Source organism: Takifugu rubripes, chromosome 21 (genome assembly GCF_901000725.2).
Source record: "Takifugu rubripes chromosome 21, fTakRub1.2, whole genome shotgun sequence".
Taxonomy (NCBI): Eukaryota; Metazoa; Chordata; class Actinopteri; order Tetraodontiformes; family Tetraodontidae; genus Takifugu; species Takifugu rubripes.
In genome coordinates this window covers 4,690,326-4,712,451 of record NC_042305.1, presented here as the reverse complement: position 1 = coordinate 4,712,451, position 22,126 = coordinate 4,690,326, and the positions used below count along the sequence as shown (strand labels likewise).

Here is a 22,126-nt window from a genome sequence, read left to right as displayed (position 1 = left end):
TGGATATTTTGAACAATGCAGCCACACTCTGCACACCATCATCAGCAACCCGAGGAGCCGGTTAAGTGAAAGAATGCTCCTTCCCAAGTGCCGGACCATCAAGAACTCCTTTGTCCATCATGCCACCATACTCTACAACTCACTCACTTGGGAGGAGGAGGACATAGAGTATGGAGGACAGCTGAAGGAGGTGGTAACCATCTTACACTTATTGTGCAACACTTACTTGTGTGACACAATCACACTCAGAAACAGACACCTGGTGCAATATATTTGAGATGTACAATATATATATACCTCATTCTCATCCATAGTGAAATAATTTGACCATGTTTCCCTTGTGATGCTCTTCTGTGTGCTACTCTTTCTAATGTGCTGCTGGAATTTTTAATTTCCCTTAAGGGAGTCATCCCAAAGGGATCAATAAAGTTGAGCTGAAGTTGAAGTTGTTGACTCCATCCAAGTCTTTCCACCTGTCCCCATATTTATTTCTTCCCTCTAAATTTGTCATCCCTAGTTCAATCAATGGTGTTATGAAGATAATAGGAGGGTTAAATGATAATAGGAGGGTTACCGTATTTTCACGACTATAAGGCGCACCTAAAACACTGAGATTTTCTCAAAAATCGATGGTGCGCCTTATAATATGGTGCGCCTTGTGTGTGGACTGAGTTCCAAAATCTGCTGTGCACCTTTGGTACGGTAAACGCTCCGTCAATCGATTAGCGGCACACTTACGCGTAAGGATCCCCTAAAATGGCGCCGGTCAAACGAGACGCGTATGAATGAGGCTTACTTTAAACTGCAGGCCATCGAATATGTGGCTGAAAATGGCAATCGAGCAATCTTAGTGTTTTCGCTTTATGAGGAGGCGGCATCTCTCCATATGTGCGAGGACAACTGTTGCGCAGCGGCTGCCTGCGGATTACCAGGAGAGGGTGGCCATCTTCCGCACCTACTGCCGCGACAAGATAACATGGATGAGATCCCTCTGACTTTTAACATTACCTTTGACCCACAAAGTGGAGAAAAAGGGACCGGCACGGTGGCGCTACGCACAACGGGGCACGAGAAGTCGTCGTTCACCATGGTTCGCGGCTGCCACGGAAACAGACAGAGCGCTGGATGACGGAAGGTGAACACTCCTTCACAAAGACTATGAGGCAGGGGCGGGCAAGTTATGCCACCATACGTGGGTGGATTGTAGACGCATGGGCTATGATACCGTCTTCATGTATTGTAAGAGCTTTCACAAAATCAACGCTGAAGCAGAACCGGTCGGTGAGTCCGATTCAGATTATTAAGAAGAGGAAATTCGGGATGTTGGACATTGAAATAGTGCAGCTGTGTAATTCAGATACAGAAGATGAAAACTTTGATGGTTTTGTGGCGGAAGAATGAATATTTTGTTCAATAAATTTGTCGAAACTCACTGTTTTACGTCGTTGTCTAATAATACAGTGCGCCTTATGTATGTTTTAAATACAGAAATAGCACCCATAACTGAGACTGTGCCTTTTAATACAGTGCGCCTTATGGTCGTGAAAATACGGTAAATGACCATGTAACTCACAGAATTAGAGAAGGTGGAAGGTTGTTGCTAAAGCATCACCTGTAAACTGCTTAGCTCTGTAGACAGGCAGGTCAGGGTCAAACCACCATGGAAAATGTTACATGTGCTTCTGCATTAGTCTTTCAAAGCCATTTGTTATTTTAAAATATTCAGTTTTAAAGTCACTATAATGTTTTTTCCTGTTATACCTTTAAATGTTGGAATAAATGAAAATCAGTCACAGTCAGTATCACTTTGAGGTCTACACTGTCATTGTCTGCTTTTGTTAAAGCCGGTTTATTGTACATTTATCTTGGAGTCTCAGAATATAATAATACCTTTTATTTATTTTGTTTCTTTTGTTGTTTTCTTTCTTTTGGATCAGTAGCTGGCTCAAGGGTGCCTCCGCAGTGCTCTGAAGGTGTCCTTGCGCTTCCCTCCTGCTACCAGAACACATGCCGTGTTTTTTTCCGCATTGGGGGCTTTAACCAACAACAGAGCACTTCTCAGCCCAGTCACCAATAGACCATACCATATTATTACCATAATAGTAATAAATAAACTTTTTGACATTATTGTAGCTGTTGTTAATATATAAATTTTATTGCTTGGTCATATCGTAAAGTATATTCCATTTAAAATTATAACTGCAGTTTCTGTTGTTACCAATAGAGGGGGACAATGCTCGTAAAACCAAAGTGTCTAACTTGGAGAGCTCCTCACCAGACCAGAGGTTATCTATCTCTTATAAATATTTTAGTTATTCAAGGACCATTCCATGTTGGTCAAATATTAGGATTTAGGACTAGGAGTTGTTTTTTTAAAAAATACATCACTGACTGACTAGGTTTTTTGGTACCTCATGAGATATCTTTGTCTCCTACATCACTGAGCAGTGGCTTCGTAGCTTTAAAATGTGAAATCTTTTTCTGAATACATTTAATTTTAATGGTTGTTTTCTCTTTGTGGATTTCTGCCACCCACTCCTGAAGGTATCTGTGACTGTGTCCTTGTCCACTGCAATCCAGATTAGTTTAATAATGACACCATATCACATTTAATTAAAAGTGTTTAATTCTGACATAATAAAATCTACTAAAACCAAGTCAGGTTAAAATGTGTGTGTGTGTGTGTGTGTGTGTGTGTGTGTGTGCGTGTGTGTGTGTGTGTGTGTGTGTGTGTGTGTGTGTGTGTGTGTGTGTGTGTGTGTGTGTGTGTGTGTGAAAACAGGAAGTGTAGCTTTAAGAAGGAGGAGGTGGGCAGCGCGCCGGTGACGCAGGAATAATCATGAAAAGATGCTTGAAAGTCTTGCCTGGAGCCAGAGTGTGGAGCCTGCAGGTTGAGCCAAATCTGACTAAAGTCTGTAGATCAGGCTTTACTCAATAAAACACATAGATGGTTTGATAGATAGATAGATAGATAGATAGATAGATAGATAGATAGATAGATAGATAGATAGATAGATAGATAGATAGATAGATAGATAGATAGATAGATAGATAGATAGATAGATAGATAGATAGATAGATGCATATGTATTTGAACATATGTGTGCACGTGTGTATTTATGTATATATTTCTTATTGTTATTATTTTCAGAATTGCCTCTTTAAATGACAAACACGCATATCTGGCAGTAAACGGATTACTTGGGTCGGATTGCTCTCTGTGAGTGGAGCACCAGGTGGAGCCTCCTGAAGAAAAAGCTCTCCTCAACAGCTGAAGTTGGATTTGGAAAGTGTCACCATGCTGTCCCTCTGCAACCTATACGTCTGTCTGTCCGCCGCGCTGATGCAGGCTGTAGCGCACAACGTCACGGAGAACATAGAAGTTTTGGCCTTTCTACCACAAAATAACTCCTATCTGTTCTCCTTCGCGAGGGTCGCGCCAGCGGTTCTCTACGCGGAGCGCATTCTGAAGACAGATGGACGCTTCTCCGGCTTCCGTTTCAACATCCATTTTGAGGACTCGGACTGTTTGAATAGTGCGATGTTCACGCTGGTGGACCGGTCCTGTGGGCAGAAGCCTCATCTGATCCTGGGTCCAGTGTGCGAGTACGCGGCGGCTGCAGTGGTGAGGCTTGCATCCCACTGGAACGTGCCGGTGATCTCAGCAGGTGCGCTGGCTGCAGGTTTCAGTAACAAGAACGCGGAATACGCTCACCTGACCCGCATCGCCCCGTCCTACGTGAAGATGGCAGAGATATTCACGGCGATGTTCGAGCGCTTCGACTGGAGGAGCGCGCTGCTGGTCTATGAAGACGACAAGGAGGAGAGGAACTGCTATTTCACTCTGGAGGGAATCTATCACCTCATGCCTGATATTCACATGAAAACATATGCTTTTAGTGAGGGAGATGCTTTGGACACGGACGACGTCCTCCAGAACATCATTGACACAGAAGGTAATTCACTCTCACAGTTCATTTAATCATCTGAGATCTAATGTTTGATGAACGGTGACATCTTACGGGAATTAAAATATTGCAAAAGAATATTAGTCCAAAGTGTTTAATATACACTTATTTATCAGGCATCTATAAACCTTGGAGACAAAAGCTTAAAACCCTTTATTATATGATCATAATAGAGAGAGAGAGTCTGGTAAATGTGAAGTACTCCTGCTTAAAAGGGTGCTGTCTGGTGTTGAACAGAAACAGAGGATCCTACATCTGGTTCGTCTCAAACTCAATCAGATACCTGTTGAACCAAACAGGGTGGCTGTCTTCCTCCGAGAGCTGGCAAAAACTCTGATGCTCACTCTGCAGATGTGGATTAAGTGGAAGTTAATCTGATCAAATTTAGTAGGATGGGCACTTCACCCAAAATGTCTGACTTTCTATTGGCTTGCGTCCTGAGCATAATTGACTTTTTCTACATAATTGTCATATTTCTTTGCCTGATTAAGATGGCAACTATATCAATGATTCATCAGGTTGTGCTTTTATTTGATTTTTTAAATTGATTTGGCTCACTAGTTATATGTTGTAGTACATGTGAGCACTTTGAAATTCTCAGCATCTGTGCAATGAATGTGAACATGTTTGCCGGTCAGCTCTGCCTCATTGACCTTCACATTTATCAACTCTGATGCCTGAAAGACACTAGAGAATGTCCTGTTCTGCCCAAGGTTAGATGTATCTGTCAGCAGACAAACTGTCTCCTGGGTAGACCTTCCTGTTGGGTAGGCAGTGCTTGACCTCCCATCTGTGTTCGGTTTCATATACCTCAGGGTGCAATTGACTCCTCAGAATTGGTGCTGGCTCTGCCTGGATGAAATGCTGCTTTGCTGGTGTCACTTCTCCCAATCAGTAAACATTATTTCAAAGGAAACCATCCAAGTCTCCGGTGTTTCTGTGCCACAACCTCGAGAATTTCCACATCGAACTCCTGTCCTGACAGTCTCTTAGATCAACTGGACACAAACTGTAAGCTCACACGGACTACTTGCAGAGCTCAAAGACTGTATCTGGCAACAGATCTGGAGGTGGCTGCAATAAATATGCTGGTTTCAAGCACCCAGACAACCAGGAGCAACCAAGAGTCCTCACTTAGCTGGCTGTCACAGTCCCTGAAGAGCAGCTGTCTGGCTTTTATGGCCAGAGTTAAGCCTACTAGTGAAAGATGAAAGTCTGACTGTCCCCATTTGACCTGACAGCTTTTAGATGATCTGCAGAGAAAAATAAAACAGCGTCGAAAGTTCAGGAGTGTAAAGTATGTGTCATCACTCCCAAAAGGACTGTGATTGTATTAACTCTATGCTGTATTTATAAAGCACTTTAACAGTCACCTTTACATGTGTGCATCCAACCATTTGAAGGCCCTGAATGGTCGGTGTGTTCACTCATGTAAAAACATTGTCTTTGAAAAAAGAAAACAAAAAAGCAATTTTTTAATATTGTAAAGCTGTGTATTTATGAATTTAAAAATAAATTTAGGATAACAAATACAGGCCTCCTCACGGGGGCCAGTCGTGTATAGTTGTAACAGAGGACCAGTCAATCAGTTTAAAGCCTCCTTTATTTATTTAATTACTCTAAAGTACAATGCCCGCATGTATTCTAGATCTCAAACAGTCCAGTTGCTAAGATTCAACTACCAGAAATAAAATCAAGATAAAAACTATTTGCATTGGCCGGGAATGAAACCCGGAACTTCCGGACTCCAACAAAAACTGAATCAGGAACTGAAATGAAGTGGCATCTTCTCCCACAACAGTGGGAATGTTGACCATGAGTGGCCCTCATTGCAGGCCAGCCAGAGGTTGAAAGGTTTCATGTCCTATTCTTTGTTGTGGAGGTCGATAAGACTCTTGGAATGGAACGACCATACCCCTTCCATGTTGCTCCTCAGGGGCTTTTGAAAGTCCACAGCACCCTTAGACGCCTTGTCAGATGCACGCTTGTAAGGTGCTCCAGGAAATGCGAGTCTTTCACTGGCTCATAGAAAAAAAACTACTCACACAGCAGGAATGTGGGCGGATGTGCATCTGTGGGTGACACTTCATGTACTCCATGTTTTGCAGATGCTCTTTGATATCATATAAATTAGAAATCATTTTTACCATAATTTTCCTCTTCTTTATGTGGTTGTTGACAAGTAAGTATTATAAAAAGAGACATTAATGTTTAAATATTATAATATATCACATTATACTGTATATTATAATATACAGTATATCAATTAGTGTCAGCTTCATAATCATATTCTAATAGTCATTTGTTAAAACATGTTTGTAAATGCTGAGTGAATGAAGTATTTTACAAGGCAGCACAGCAGCAGTGATGGAGCCTGTAGATGTCTCTCTCCTGGTGTCACATGCAGCAAAGCTTCACATCACAGATAAGTGCATCACCATGGAGATGATTAACATTCTCATCTCTGTGCATGAGGGGAGACATTCTGTGGAACTGTGATTCTGAACCACAACTAAAATAATACGCCTGCATTAGTGGACCTGTTGTGGCCGAGCAATAGCATCAGCAGACCATGTTTGTCTGAATTACGTGTAAACTTTAAACCCTCTAAGGGGTCACATCTATTATTTTACACTTATTTAAGTGAATAGGCTGATTTTGTCATTTTAATCCAGAACAAATTTAGAAACAAAATTTTCCACTCATTGCCTGAGAAATCCAGATGTTTTAATAGGTATTAAAATAGAATACATATTGAAGAAACAATAAATAACATTCAAAGATGGGTGTTGGTCCTTTTTTTGGCCAGCAGGTCTGGCATACTTAGGTGGCGCCTGAGGCTGTACACTTGTAATTATATCAGAGGTGGACCTGATCAACATCACATGATAAACATCAGTAACTGTAGAACATTGATTTTGAATAACAATCTTAACCAAATGCAGACCATACAGGAAGCAGCTTTAGGAGCCACACAGACCAAGAGGCAGTTCAGTTCATTTTAATTTAATTCATCTTAATTTATATACATAACTTAAGCTGTTACCTTAAAATGCACATGCATAAAATAGCCTGAACATAAAGCTCTCATATTTTCAATCCCCACAGTTACCAAACTTGGGTTTGAGCCAAACAGCAAAATCAATTAAGAAGTTTGGCCCGTTGCCGAGGCACATCAGGCTTTTGGTTGCTGATGTTAGTGTTGTGGAAAGTCTTACATGACAGAAAGGTGGTTCTGAAAACAAATTACTATAATTCTAATAATCATAGTAAGCCTAAAAGTCATATAATTTTATGGTATATTACTTTTAATGCATTTTCATTTTAATCATGACATCATATATTTTACACAAATATAGTAAACTACAGATTTACATTAAAAGCTTTTTCGGGTATCAATTCTGCTAAGATATGTTTTCACATCCAAAAGAATAGTTGAGTTTTTGTGCTGGGGATGCACCAAAATGTGTCAACTAATCATCTGTTACAGGCAAGATTGAGCCTGATGTATGAGGAAACAGAGCCATTCATCCCCCGAGCCATCAGGCTGTTCAACTCATCACTGGGGGGGAGGAGGGCCAACAGGAGAACCGGAACATTTTTATAGTTTTATATTTATATTGTTATATTCATATTCTATTTTTAATTTATTCTATTTTATTTTATTTCTTATTTTCTTATATTCTATTATCTTTAATAGGTTTGATGGGGGGAATGGTGGTGGGAAATTTTGTAGATGCTGTAGATCTTTGGAGATGCTAATTTCCCTGGTGGACACCCCCTAAAGGGATCAATAAAGTTATCTTGAATCTTGAATCTTGAGGTCGTAAAACCATATTGTATGGGAGGTAATAAAAACGGTTCATGGTGCTGCAGTTATAGGTGGCAGTAGCAGAAATTTGACAGTGATTAAAGGTTAAAGGATGAGACTCAACTGTACTTGTGAATAAAAGCAGACTAAAGAGCAGATCGTGACAACTTTTGGTTATCTAAATGACTTAAAGACTTGGAGGACCTCATAATGTCCTCTTAATCCTCACAAAACTGAAGTCATATTTTTAGGTCCTAAACTCACCAGGAATAGATTAGCTGATCACGTCACTTGTCCAGGTGTTGTTGTTTGACCTCTAGATTGACTTTGGAATTCTGCAATGACCTCTCTTTAATATCTGTTTGAAGTCATAATAAAGAGGCCATGGGCTCCTTTATGGAAGGCTGATTCAGCTATTGCATCATGGGATTGTGACTGCTTCTAATCACTGATATCAGAGCTACACACTGACCCCCCTCACTTTTATTCCATCTCTTTTGGATAACAAACTATTTATTTGTGGGCCATCAACAGAAGGATTGCCCAATTTGATTCTAGTCCTTCCTGTTTTGCTGCCACTGTTGCTCCATTGGGACTCAGGCTCTTGGTTTCTATAAAAAGAGATGCTGTATAAATAAAGATGAATTAAATGTTTAGTTTTTGGATTATAGGCCTCTGAGCACATGAAGGAAGAAAACTACCTTGGTGATGTAGTTCATTTCCTGTCTGCAAATCTGTGGATATTTGCAAATAAATAGAAAACAAATCAAAATCAAAAATACTATATTTGGGTTTCATTTTTGGGGGCTATGTTTGTCAAAAAATATGTTTGCCTGAAATACTGTAAGAAGTTATGAGTAATGATACTTAGTATCATTAATGCGGTGACAGGACCAGTGAACTCTGGCCACAGGTACATCATTGAGCAATGAGAGTTAAAACCAATGTGACTGGGATACCGTAATTATTTGTAGACTCCTGTAGATTTAAACAAAAGTCATTTTAAGGCATTTACTTTTCCTAAAATCTCATGGTCAATTTAAAATGAAAAGTAAAAGTCAGAATGAAATAACCTATTATGTTCAATCGTTCTGCTAATTAATCTTAAGGATTTATGGAAACACGGCTGCATGCATCAATAAATATGGTAATCAAGGACACACATACATTCCTGACCCTATAGCTGCACGCTGACTTTGTTTCACCTGTGTAATCAGTGTTTATGCATCGATAATGTATGTATAAATAAAGATGATTAAAATTGAAGCTGATTGCATGTATAACTTTATTTGTTTTGTCCTCTTTCTGCAGTGGTGATCATGTGCATGGGGGCAGAAAAAATCCGAGAGCTCATGCTGGCTGCACACAAAAGACAACTGACCAGTGGCAATTATATGTTTTTTAATGTTGATCTCTTCAATGCCTCATCATACGGTAAAGTCAATGTCATTCTCTCAACTGGTTCAACTGATGTATCATTTTCTATTATTTGTGTAGTTTATCTAAGTTTCATCTGCAGCAAATTGTTCTAATCCTTTATACCTTTTGAAGGATTAGAACATGTTTGGTCCCATGATGAGTATCCTAGAGTTGGTAAAAAAGGAAATATCGCCTGGTTTCTGAGGGCAGGCTTTCATCCTACCCTTACTACCACACTGCATTTACTTACCCACCGGCTCAACTATTACAGTGAAACACTTATTACTAAAACTGACCTATGAAAGTACTCTGAACTATCATTCTCCACCATCAGAGGAGGCAGAATTATGCATTCATAGAAAAGGGAACAAGCAGGAGGATTAAAAGACTTTCTGCTTCTCTGACACCCCCCTTCCCCTTTCAATATCAGAACAGTTGCACTTGTTACCTATAAATTCACAACAAATTGATGACATTTGTTCTCTTAATTTTCAAAATGTAATGCCTTTTAATACTGGTAACATTATTTTAAGATACTTTGGTCGGAGCAACTTGACTGTAGTCTTTGTATTGGATTACGTTACATTAATGTGATGAATGCAAATATAATGAACATATTGCGCTTGAGAAAATTGTGTATTGTTTTGTTAGCATTTTCATTGGTTAAATTCCCTAACTGTGTATTATTTTCTAAATCCCTGAGCTGTGTTTAGCCTGATATGGCTGGAGTCACTAGGTTTAAAATGGATGGATGGATGGATGGATGGATGGATGGATGGATGGATGGATGGATGGATGGATGGATGGATGGATGGATGGATTGATTGATTGATTGATTGATTGATTGATTGATTGATTGATTGATTGATTGATTGGTTGATTGGTTGATTGATTTTGGGGTTATGCTCAAGAGGTGCACCAGGGACAGCAGACAGCTGAGCCTGTGAGAACTCAGAGGTGTAGAGCTGCAGGGACTGGGGGTTTCAACACTCCACCATCCATGGCTGAGAGGTTGGGCCCCTACCTGTGGAAGGACAACCATCAGCCAGAAGATGGAAGAAGATGTAACATTAAGAGCAGAACATTTGCCTGCAGGTTAAAACCCCTTAGACAGCGTGATAATCAACGAATAATCAACTTCTTCTGTTATTCCCGATAGATTAACAAACCCTGCAAAAGACAGCATGTACAACTAGGCTTAGCTCCAGAACATTCTGCCTTCAACATCTTTTAAAATTGTAAATCAACAGATGATTCTAAACTCAAAAATTCATTTGTCATCAAGGTTTATGTCTCTGATAATTAACCAGAATCACTGAAGGCCACAGGGCTCGTCTGTGTTCTGGACACCTCTTGATTCAAAAATGATTCGCATATAGAAAAAGTTTACATGAAAATAAACACAACCTTCATTACAGGGCCAGCTCTTGGAATGGGGGGGGGGACTCCAAACCCTCCAAAATATATAAGTAAATAATTGAAAAACTAAAACAATACCAACAACCTATAATCTTGTCCAGGGCACCTAACTGCCTGGAGCCTGGTTTGGTTCAAACAGAAGGGAGTCTATAGGTGCACTTAGCTCCAAGACATTCTTGGACACAGGTCAATTATTGACCCTGTGGCTAAACCAACAACCCCGCAACCTTGTCTTGGGTACACTTGAGCTATGGGGGGAGTTCAGCCCTTAACCTAAACCATATGACATGGCCATTTATAAATGCAGGGAGCCTGAAGCAGTATATGTGCATTCAGACTCTTCCCACAATCACTCCACATTCCCTAAATTGTGCACTAATTATTGGGTTTGCCACTGTGGGGCTGTCTCAGTGCTAAACGAGGACCACTGTATCCTATTGTGGACTCAATGTATCCCATAATGCATTGTGAAAGGTAGCATACAACCGATGGTCCCTTACCAGCAATATACAGTGTACGATTCTCTTTTGTAGTCACACAAGAGAAGCCAAACAGGTGGATGACAGGATGTTTTCTCTGGAGAGGATGCAATAAATTAAATGGAATGTGATGGAAGGCCGCTGATGTTTACACGCATGAATGTCGTAGGATGTTTGTTATTCATTTTTAAGTTGATTCATAAGGGCATGTTGATCTGGCATGTGTTCACTACTTAGTCTGCTTAAACCAGATCAACTTTTGAGTGAGCGGAGATCCTTCAGCTCACTAAATGGGTCAAGGATTTTAGACACAGCTCCAGTTACTTGGTGAAATATGTGCCCTCGTAGAACCAGGTTCACCAGCCCCAGATCAGATGATTGATTGTTACTCATTATTCCATCTCTGCGTTGTTGGAGAAGAGCTTCATTTGGAGTACCAGCTGAAGACTGACCACCTCCCAGTGAGAGCTGTTCTCTCCAGAGTTACCATATATGTGTTTATTCATTTATATCGGCAGATGTCCCAACACTAACCCAATAAGTATATAAATAAGTATTCTACAGCCAGGTTGCAACAGCGACTGATACCTTTATGTTTGAGAACTCGGCATTCGTTCAGATAAAGGTGGATTTCCCACTCCATGTTGGAGGAGTTTTGCTGACTCATGGAGGGTTTCAGCTGTCTTAGCTAGTGACAGTTTCTCACGTTTCCTCCTGCACTTTTGTTCTGTATTCAATAGTAGTTTCATAGAGAAATCTTCTTCCAATAACGGTGAATAAATACAGATCTTGTTCTCCATATTCCTCTGTAATTTCAGGCAATGGCTCCTGGAGGAAGGGTGATAAATATGACAACAATGCCAAACAAGCATATGCTTCCCTAAATACTGTGACGCTGCTCCGGACAGTGAAGCCTGAGTTTGAAAAGTTCTCTGAGGAAATGAAAACCTCCATGAAACAAGTGTTACGTGACTGCAAAGACTGTGAAAGTGTATGTATTTATGTCTTCATTCTCAATTAAAATTGAACTGTGATATGACATATAATTCATTTGTTGTGGTCCCTGTTTAATGCAGAGGTTTGTATTTGTGAACCTTGAGTGTGTTTGTCCTCATTTTTTCTCCAACTATCCAAAGATTGGCACATTATTTTAGTTATTGTAAAAGAATAAAAGCTAAACTGTATTCCGACCCCTCACTCAGTACTTTGCTGAGGCAGCTTTAACATCAATTCCAGCCTCCAGTCTTCCAGATATGGAGGTATTCTCCTGTTGTCTCTGCATATCCCCCTTCAGTAGAAAGACATTTTCAGTTCTTTCCAGAGGTGTTGGATTGGGTTCAAACCAGGACTCTGTTTAGAACCATTTATGGATATTCTGAGAATTGTCCCAAAGTCATTCCATTTTTCTTGGATCTGTTCATCACTAGCTTATAGGAAGGTGAACTTTTGGCTCATTTCCATGACCTGAGCACTCTAGATCATATTTTAAGTTAATCTTTGTACTTTGTCTCATTCGGCTTTCCCTCAACCTCTTGTTCCAATGACTGAACTGACCCCCACAGCATGATGCTGCCACCACCAGCCTCCAGTAAACTCCAGGAGGGCTTTCACATGTCTTTTATTGAGGAGAGGCTTCTTTCTGGCCTTTTTGCCATAAAGCTCAGATTAGTGGAGTACCACAGTGATGCTTGACCTTTTGGAATTTTCACTTCTTGTCCTTGGTTGTGCCTTTTGTTAAGCCTCTTCTCCTAGGATCACTCGGTGGGGTCTGATGGCTTGCACTGGGGGAGGTCCTGTTGTTTCAATCTTCTTCCATTTCAGAATGATGAAAGCTGCTGTAGCTGGGTGCTTCCATATAGTCTTCCACAGGAGGGCTTTCCTCATCCTCACGGTTTTGGTTTTGAGTGTGTTGCGCATTAAAAGCTGTAAGACTTTATAGAACATGATTTGAAACATCTGAAATAAATCTTTCTGACTGCATCGCAGCCTACCACATTTCTATGGACTTCAGCACTTTAGTCTTCTGAGAGAAACAGAGAAATGATGCAAACTCCAGGGCACAAAAATGAATATTTAGTGCTTCTAGGAATCTTAGCAACAAAACCACAAAATGTTAATTGTAAAAATTATTTTGTTGCAGATAAATATGTTTGCCGAGGGATTCCATGACGCCATGCTGCTGTACGCCATCGCCTTGTATGAAGCCATGAAAAATGGATACAGTAAGCTGAATGGATCAGAGATCACATCACGCATGTGGAACAGAACATTTGAAGGTAAAATCAAATTTAAACTTACATTTAATCTGTGTTACTGCTCTCATTCAAAAACCAAATAGTTACTACCAGACAGGCAGTTTTTGGTTCAATGAATGATTTCTTTTTTCATCAATATGTCCGGAGTAAATGTAATAAATATGCAATAAGTGGGCAAACTAAATATGGCAAAAGCATAACAATAAGTCACAAGATTCAGTTTTCTACTGACCATAGCTGGTGATTATGTTGGACAGGTATCGCTGGTCAGGTATCCATAGATGAAAATGGTGACAGAAACGGGGATTTCTCATTAATAGCAATGACCAACATCGGCTCAGGAACATATGAGGTAACATTCCCACATTATCACCAGCTGTCCCACATATGCTCAGAGCTAATATATGTTAAGTGAAGTATATCTACATGATAATATTCTGTATCATTCTACAGGTGGTGGCCAACTATTTTGGTGGAAATGGAAGTTTTCAGTTGCTGCCTGGAATCAGTGCTGACCGCTTCACTCTCAAAGGAAGACACAAGTCCCCCCCAGAGATACCAGATAATTCATGTAAAACGCAGTTTAAAACAACTTTCAAATTTCTGACTCTTTCTAATTTATTCACAAAAAATAAGAGAGTTAATCTAATTCCACACTGCACTTTCCAACAGGTGGATTAGGAGTCTCAGCTTTGACTGGAGTGATAGTGGGAGCTGTTCTCGGCGCTGTGATGCTTATTACATTCTACTTCATCAGGTAACAGGAACTGATCCTCATCAGCTCAATTATTCATATTCAAATTATTGACACTGTGGTGATGTTAATAATTAACTATCCAAGGTAGTTTTCTCTGTCAACTGGACTGTGTTTCTTCTCTGTGAGTCCTGACCCGAAGAGGTGGCACGTCTGTGTTGTGCCATTCTTCTGTGGAGTGTTGCTGGGTTTGAACTGAACCGGTATGTTGTATTTCTGGAGGATCCTCCTAAACTTCTCAGAGACCCCGGAGAGATAGGGGATCGAAACGCTGTGGCGTTTGTTTCTCTGAGAAGTTTAGGAGGATCCTCCAGAAACACGACATACCGGTTCAGTTCAAACCCAGCAACACTCTCAGACAGAGGTTGGTACACCCAAAGGACAAGACACCAAAACACAAACAAAGTAATGTTGTTTATGCTGTACAGTGCCAGGAGGAATGCAAGGAACTGTACATTGGTGAAACCAAGCAACCTCTCCACAGAAGAATGGCACAACACAGACGTGCCACCTCTTCGGGTCAGGACTCAGCAGTCCACTTACACCTAAAGGAGAGCGGGCACTCCTTTGAGGACAGCCAAGTACGGATACTGGCCAAAGAAGACCGCTGGTTTGAGAGGGGTGTCAAGGAAGCCATCCATGTCAAATTGGAAAAGCCATCCTTAAACAGAGGTGGTGGGCTGAGGCACTTCCTATCACCCACGTACAATGCAGTCCTCCACTCCTTCCACCAACAAACCAAACATTCACACCATTCCAGGAGACCCAGTTACTCACCACCATGTGATCCAGCAGACAAAGGGGAGACGCCTCAACTGAAACTAGGTGTACAACCCTACCAACAACCCTGCCGACGACTCTCAGGTGACCACTCAGATCATTAACATGGCAATGGTCCACAGGGGCTATATTTTCAAGCTCGGTCCCCAGCGAGTTCAGAACTGAAGAAGCCTTCTGGATAGAAGGCGAAACGTCTTCACAGAGAAGAAACACAGTCTAGTTGACAGAGAAAACTACCTTGGATAACGATGACCTGGATGACTGAGAATCTACACAGACAATAATTAACTATGTTAACTATTTATGTCACAATGTCAAGAGTTTTCAGGATAGCTGTAAGTAGCCCACAAGTTTCTTCACATTTTAAGGTGGCAACATTCAAAGTAACACAAACAAGAATTTAGATGCAGATAAGTTACACATATTTTATTGCCATACACAGACTGTAACTAAGCAACAGGGGAACAGTGTTGGTTTCAATTAACCCATTAGGGGCTAGATTCAGAGTCAGAGGGGGAAATGACATCTAGATATGTTCCAAAAAAAATGGAGGATCTCCTCTGTACTGGATGAGGGCATCAGTAGGTTCCTGTCAAGCAGTGACACGCATGATGTGCTCGGGATTTGGGTTGGATTAAGGAACTGCTGACACACTTCAGGCTGGCATTGAGGCTGGCATTATCATGCATCAGAAGGAACCCAGGAGCTCTGCACCAGCGTACAGTCTGACAATAATTCTGAGGATCTCATCATGGTGCTGAGAAGCGGTCAAAGCACCTCTGTCTCCCCAATGATGTGCTTCCCTCAATCACTGAAGAAGGAGCACCACACTGTTGATGCAGGAGGATGTTACAGGCAGAGGAACCTCTATTAATAAAGAAGCAGAAAGCTGCTGACAGGTTTGACAGTCAAAAAGTTTGATTGTGAAAGGTGGACTGGAGTTCGCTGAGGATCCTGAGTTTGCTCTGTCCTGTGATGCTGCTGGGATTATCCACCTTTGCATTTATCGAGCAGTCCATGATTACTTTTTTGTATATTGATAACCACTGTTCCTGGTGATCCATATATTAATGTTACAGATAATGATTCATCCACATTTTTTTCAATTTGGAAAGGTTCCTAGTTCTTCCTAATTCTTCCTTAGAGAATTAAATCTATTATCTTGTCTTTCATCCGCCTCCCCGAATTTCAACTGGTAGCAGCATGCTGGCATTGACACAAAAGCATATTATTTTTGCCTTTTTTCATTTACAAAATATTGTCACTATCAGCCGGTTATTTATTACACAAATAAATATGAAGATTCACTGGCTAAGACATACTTTTCAGGTTTTCAAAAAAATGTAAAAGACTTTTAAAATCCCCTTTTGGAACCTCGGACTCAGAATGAGCAGCATCATAAATGTAAAATAAAAACTCTTAACTCATGGAGGAGGAACGGGCCTGCAGTAACTACAGACATGCATCCAGGATCACTGTTATAGTGAGTCCCGGAAGGCAGAACAGAACAAGTCAAAAGCAAATGAAAAGCAGCAGAAATGGTTGAACCCAGCATGAAAGGCAGATCAGCTAAAATGGGTTCATGTCCTAAAGTTGGGCAGGAGGAGGAGGAGCTGGTTTCTGCTAAGGCATTGGCAGAATCCATCTGCGCACACCTGAAAAATTCATCTGCATTCCACCGCCTTATGAATGCCTTGTGAACAGTTACTACTCATTTGGTGCCAAAATGGTGACATTTTCCTTTCCTGTACTTCTTCAATTATAGAAAAAACTACAAGATTACGATTGAGCGTCGTACCCAAGCTGAAGAGTGCAATACTGCAAAGCACCGTCAGCTGAGAGAGGATTCCATAAGATCCAACTTTTCAGTGTAGAGAATCCCTCTACTGACTGTGACACAAGACTTTACTGAGGTTTCAGTGAAACATTTCTATTTGTATCCCCCTTTTTTGACGTATTGTATCTCAGGACACGTAACAGTAACAAAGTACTGTTCCTGTGAATTTTTATCAGTAAATTTTGACATGATTGTTGTCGTCATGGCTTGGCCATTACATTTTTTCAGTAAATAGATTTAAATGTCCAAATGTTGGTATTTACACATGTACATAGTGGTGGTGTGAGTCATTGTAGGTTTTTATATCCTTTTGGTAGGAAAATGTTTGGATTTCTAATGAACAGGATGAAGCGTAGACCTCTAAAGGTTATTGAAGTGATGTTTATAACAATTAAAGTAAACAACAACAGCAGTGCTGCAAAGGCTATATATTACTACTAGCTAGCTAAGTACTGATCAAGGAAAATTATCATTTGTAGCATTTGTAGCCTTAAACCAGCCTACATACACTTTTTAATCCTAATTACTAACTCAACTATTACTCACATCATTACATTATGTTGATTAGAGTTTACTTTTTTATTTGATTCATAACTCAGTTAAGTCAGTCATATAGTGTTTGAAGTTACATTTTGTGAGTACATCTATTGGAAAAATTGTGACCGCATAAAGCAACTTTTTACTTCAAACTAAGTGACTTTGGTTCTTGAGGTTTGCATTACTGAGGCAGTTGTTTCTGTTTTTCTTTTCTTTTCTTTTAAGATGTAAAAAATAATGTGGCCATAAACAGATTGATTTGATCTTATTTTTAAGAACCGTAGTTATTTTATTTAAACATTAATTAAATGTACTGGAAAATGATTAAATTGGTGACTTTAATGGTTTTTGGTGTATTTTGTTTTTTTGGCAGACTAATATGAATTATACTTTATTTTTTGTCTTTACTTAAATCTTTTAGATTTACCAAACATGTCACACATAATGTGGACAATATAACAAACCTAAAATGGAAAAAAACAAACAAATTAAAGGTGGGTTGAATGCCAGACAGTTACAAGTTTACATATATATATATATGGACTACAGAGACTGACAGATCAACATAATAACAACGTAAAGCACAACATGAAAAATTCAGACCCCTTGAACACCTTTTCTTAAGGCTCCATAGGTTAATGTCACAGGATATATATATACCGTATTTTCACGTCCATAAGGTGCACTGTATTAAAAGGCGCAGTCTCAGTTATGGGTGCTATTTCTGTATTTAAAACATACATAAGGCGCACCGTATTATTAGGCGCATGCTAAAACAAACAGTTAAAATGGCAACAGAAGTAAAACAGTGGGTTTCGAAACATTTATTGAATAAAATATTCATTCTTCCGCCACAAAACCATCAAAGTTTTCATCTTCTGTATCTGAATTAAACAGCTGCGCTATTTCAATGTCCAACATCCCAAATTCCTCTTCTTCATCATCTGAATCGGACTCACCGACCGGTTCCGCTTCAGCGTTGATTTTTTTGAAAGGTCTTACAATACATGAAGACGGTATCATAGCCCATCCGTCTACAATCCACCCGCATATGGTGGCATAACTTTCCCGTCGCTGCCTCATAGTCTTTGTGAAGGAGTGTTCGCCTTCCGTCATCCAGCGCTCTGTCCGTTTCCGTGGCAGCTGAGAACCATGGTGAACGACGACTTCTCGTGCCCCGTTGTGCGTAGCGCCACCGTGCCGTTCCCTTTTTCTCCACTTTGTGGGTCAAAGGGATGTCAAAAGTCAGAGGGATCTCATCCATGTTGGTGATGTGCCTGGGCGCGGTTATCTTGTCGCGGCAGTAGGTGCGGAAGATGGCCACCCTCTCCTGGTAATCCGCGGGCAGCCGCTGCGCAACAGTTGTCCTCGCGCGTATGGAGAGATGCCTCCTCTTCATAAAGTGAAAACACTAAGATTGCTCGATTGCCATTTTCAGCTGCATATTCGATGGCCTGTAGTTTAAAGTAAGCCTCATTCATACGCGTCTCGCTTCACCGGCGCCATTTTAGGGGATCCTTACGCGTAGGTGTGCCGCTAATCGATTGGCGGAGCGTTTATATTTAGGTGTGCTTATATTCGTGAAAATACGGTAGGTTAATTTGACACTGTGCTAGAAAAGGTCTCCAAATCCCCTCAGAATTGTTCTCTCTGTTAGATTTGTGTATTCCATTTAAACGACAGACAACATGTCATTCCTTCATTCTCATGCCTCTTTATGCTGTTTTTGTTTTTGTTTTTTTAGTTTGGAGGCTTTAAACCAACTCATAGCTTCAATCACACCCTAGATCTAGTTCTGACTTATGGTGTTGAGGTAGAACATGTGTCAGTGTTCCCTCAGAACCCACTCCTGTCAGACCATTCTTTGATCACTTTCACATTTATGATTAAGGATTCTTCTATGCTCAGAGCACAGTCTTACTATCGCAGATGTCTTTCAGATAATGCTGGAGCTAAGTTTAAGGAATTGATCCCTGTGCTAATCCCAGGACCACCGTGTGTTTCCCCAGGGATAAATCATTATAATCTTAGCCCTGCTGAGGTTGACTCTATTGCTGAAGGTGCAGCAGCCTCACTGAGAATCACGCTTCATTCTGTTGCCCCCCTGAAAAAGAAAATAGTAAATCAGAGGAGGTTTGCCCCCTGGTATAATTCACATATCAGGACCCTCAAGCAGAAAGTGCGAAGACCGGAAAGGAAGTGGCATTCTTGTAAAATAGAGAGCTATCATGTAGCCTGGAAAGACTGTCTATTAGTTTACAAAAAGGCCCTTCGCAAGGCTAGCGAAACATCTTATTTTTCTTCCTTAATTGAGGAAAATAAGAGCAACCCCAGGTTTCTTTTCAGCACTGTGGCCAAATTAACCAAGAGTCACAGTGATTTAGATCCATGTATCCCTTCTTCCCTTAGTGGTGAAGACTTCATGAGCTTCAATGGCAATAAATCTGCTTCTGATTCTGATTCTTCACTGATAAAGTTCTAGCTGTCAGAGAGAAAGCTGACCAGGCCATCCCAACAACTGGACCATCACCAGATGTGCTGTTTGTGGGAACATACAGGGTCTCCAATGAGCCCTTAAACTCCTTCACCCCAATATATTTTTCTGAGGCGTCATCGCTAATTCAGAAATCCAAGACCACCACGTGTCTTTTAGATCCCAACTCCCACAGCACTAGACTGGTTTAGATCATATTTATCTGATAGATACCAGTTTGCTCATGTCCATGGTGTTCCCTCCTCATACAGTAGGGTTAGCCGTGGAGTTCCTCAAGGTTCTGTACTTGGACCAATCCTCTTCACCTTGTACATGCTTCCCTTAGGGAACATTATTCGGCAGCATGGGATAAATTTTTATTGTTATGCTGATGACACTCAGCTTTATTTATCCATGAAACCAGAGGAGACAGAGAAGTTAGTGAAGCTCCAGACCTGTCTTAAAGGCATAAAGTCCTGGATGTCTTCAAATTTCCTTCTCCTTAACCCAGGAAAAACTGAGGTCATGGTGTTTGGTCCTGAACCTCTCAGGGATAGATTAGATCATATGATCACTCTAGATGGTATCTCATTAACATCTAGTCTCTCTGTGAGGAATCTAGGAGTAACTTTTGATCAAAATCGCTCCTTAAACTCACACATTAAATTAGTCTCTAGAAGTGCCTTTTTTCACCTGAGGAACATCACAAAGATTAGGAAGCTACTGACGCGGCATGATGCTGAAAAGTTAATTCATGCTTTTGTTACTTCCAGGCTGGACTATTGTAATTCTTTATTATCAGGGTGTCCAAACAACTCTTTAAGAAGCCCCCAGCTGATCCGAAATGCTGCAGCCAGAGTTCTGACAGGTATTGACAAAAGAGATCACATAACTCCTGTAATAGCGTCTCTTCATTGGCTGCCTGTTAAATTTAGGATAATTTTTAAAACCCTACAAGGTCCTCAGAGGCCTAGGTCCATCCTACCTGGAGGAGCTAGTGATACCTTACCAGCCCAATAGACCGCTCCGCTCTCAGAATGCTGGTCTACTTGTGGTCCCCAGAGTCTCTAGGAGTAGAATGGGGGGCTGAGCATTTAGCTACCAGGCCCCCCTGCTATGGAACCAGCTCCCTGTCCAGGTACAGGAGGCTGACTCCATCGCTACTTTTAAGGTTAGGCTTAAAACCTACGCCTTTGAAAAAGCTTATTGTTACTAATTCTGTAGTTCCAGTTACTATTATAGACAGACAAATTATCATACTTAGGGGGTCGTCTAATCGTTAGGTCACATCTTAGCTATGCTGTTATAGGCCAAGGCTGCCGGGGTCCGGAAACATGATCACCTGACAGGCCTCTGTCACCCCACTGGGTCATGGTTTCCTCTCCTTTCCTCCTCCTCATCAAGCAGACTAGTTATGCTGATTCCTGTGTAGTTTTTCTGCTCCCCCCCCCTCTATTCATTTACAGGTATCGCCACCTTCGGAGCTGCATGATGACCTCCAGCCCCGCTGACCCGCTGTATAGTGTATTTTTGTGTGTGTTTCTGTGCTCTGTGCCTCTCCTCTCCTCTCCCTCTCCCTCTCCCTCTCCCTCTCCCTCTCCTCTCCTCTCCTCTCCCTCTTCTCTCCTTCTCCTTCTCCTCTCCTCTCCTCTCCTCTCCTCTCCTCTCCTCTCCTCTCCTCTCCTCTCCTCTCCTCTCCTCTCCCTCTCCCTCCCCTCTCCTCTCCCCCTCCTTCTCCTTCTCCTCTCCTCTCCTCTCCTCTCTTCTCCTCTCCTCTCCTCTCTCTTTACCCAGCCGGCCATCAGCAGGAGGATCCCCCTACATGATCCTGGTCCTGCTCAAGGTTTCTTCCTGTTAAAGGGGAGTTTTTCCTTGCCACTGTTGCTTGTCTGGGGTTAGGCCCTGGAATTCTGAAAAAGGCCTTGAAACAATTTTGATTGTATAAGACGCTATATTAATAAAGATTGATTGATTGGTTGATTGGTTGATTGATTGATTGATTGATTGATTGATTGATTGATTGATTGATTGATTGATTGATTGATTTAATATTTGATCAACTAGATGCAACTCTGATACTCTTATGATTACTATATAAGGATCTTTCTAATACTATTTTCAGGAATAAAAGAAAGCTTTTTCAAATAAAGAACATAATTTATGAAAAGAACTTAATTTAATTTGCTCAATTTTTTTAAAATAAAACATACGTTTTTATTTTTCCCATTAAAACCAGAAAATGTAGTGCTTATAACAATAGCAGTCATTGGTGCTGTTGCCCTTTCAGGTATGTTGCTCATTGTAAACAGACACAACAGGAAAGTTTTATTATTTATTTATTATTAATTATTATTAATTTGATGTTTTTTGACTGTATTCAAACTGAGCATTGTC

At 40.8% G+C, this 22,126-nt stretch overlaps 1 protein-coding gene across 2 annotated transcripts; it reads left to right on the top strand.

Moving 5' to 3' along the window:
- The first annotated feature begins 2,819 nt into the window (after positions 1 to 2,819).
- npr3 (natriuretic peptide receptor 3) lies at positions 2,820 to 17,605 on the top strand. 2 transcript variants are annotated; one of them, XM_029830119.1, is made up of 9 exons: positions 2,820 to 2,890; positions 3,152 to 3,956; positions 9,091 to 9,213; positions 11,915 to 12,087; positions 13,237 to 13,372; positions 13,609 to 13,703; positions 13,805 to 13,922; positions 14,024 to 14,108; positions 16,651 to 17,605. In XM_029830119.1, the coding sequence occupies exons 2-9, from the start codon at positions 3,299 to 3,301 to the stop codon at positions 16,757 to 16,759; spliced, it is 1,497 nt and encodes a 498-aa protein (XP_029685979.1). In that variant the 5' UTR covers positions 2,820 to 2,890; positions 3,152 to 3,298; the 3' UTR covers positions 16,760 to 17,605. The 2 variants fall into 2 exon arrangements, with proteins under 2 accessions (XP_029685979.1, XP_003974572.1); XM_003974523.3 differs by having other exon boundaries at positions 2,835 to 2,911.
- Positions 17,606 to 22,126: the final 4,521 nt, after the last annotated feature.

Excerpts from the sequence above, each read along its gene's own strand:
- npr3 (XM_029830119.1), top strand. The coding sequence starts at position 3,299 with ATGCTGTCCCTCTGCAACCTATACGTCTGTCTGTCCGCCGCGCTGATG. Across the intron at positions 9,214-11,914 it reads CTTCAATGCCTCATCATACG|GCAATGGCTCCTGGAGGAAG; the intron begins GTAAAGTCAATG and ends CTGTAATTTCAG. Across the intron at positions 13,373-13,608 it reads GTGGAACAGAACATTTGAAG|GTATCGCTGGTCAGGTATCC; the intron begins GTAAAATCAAAT and ends TATGTTGGACAG.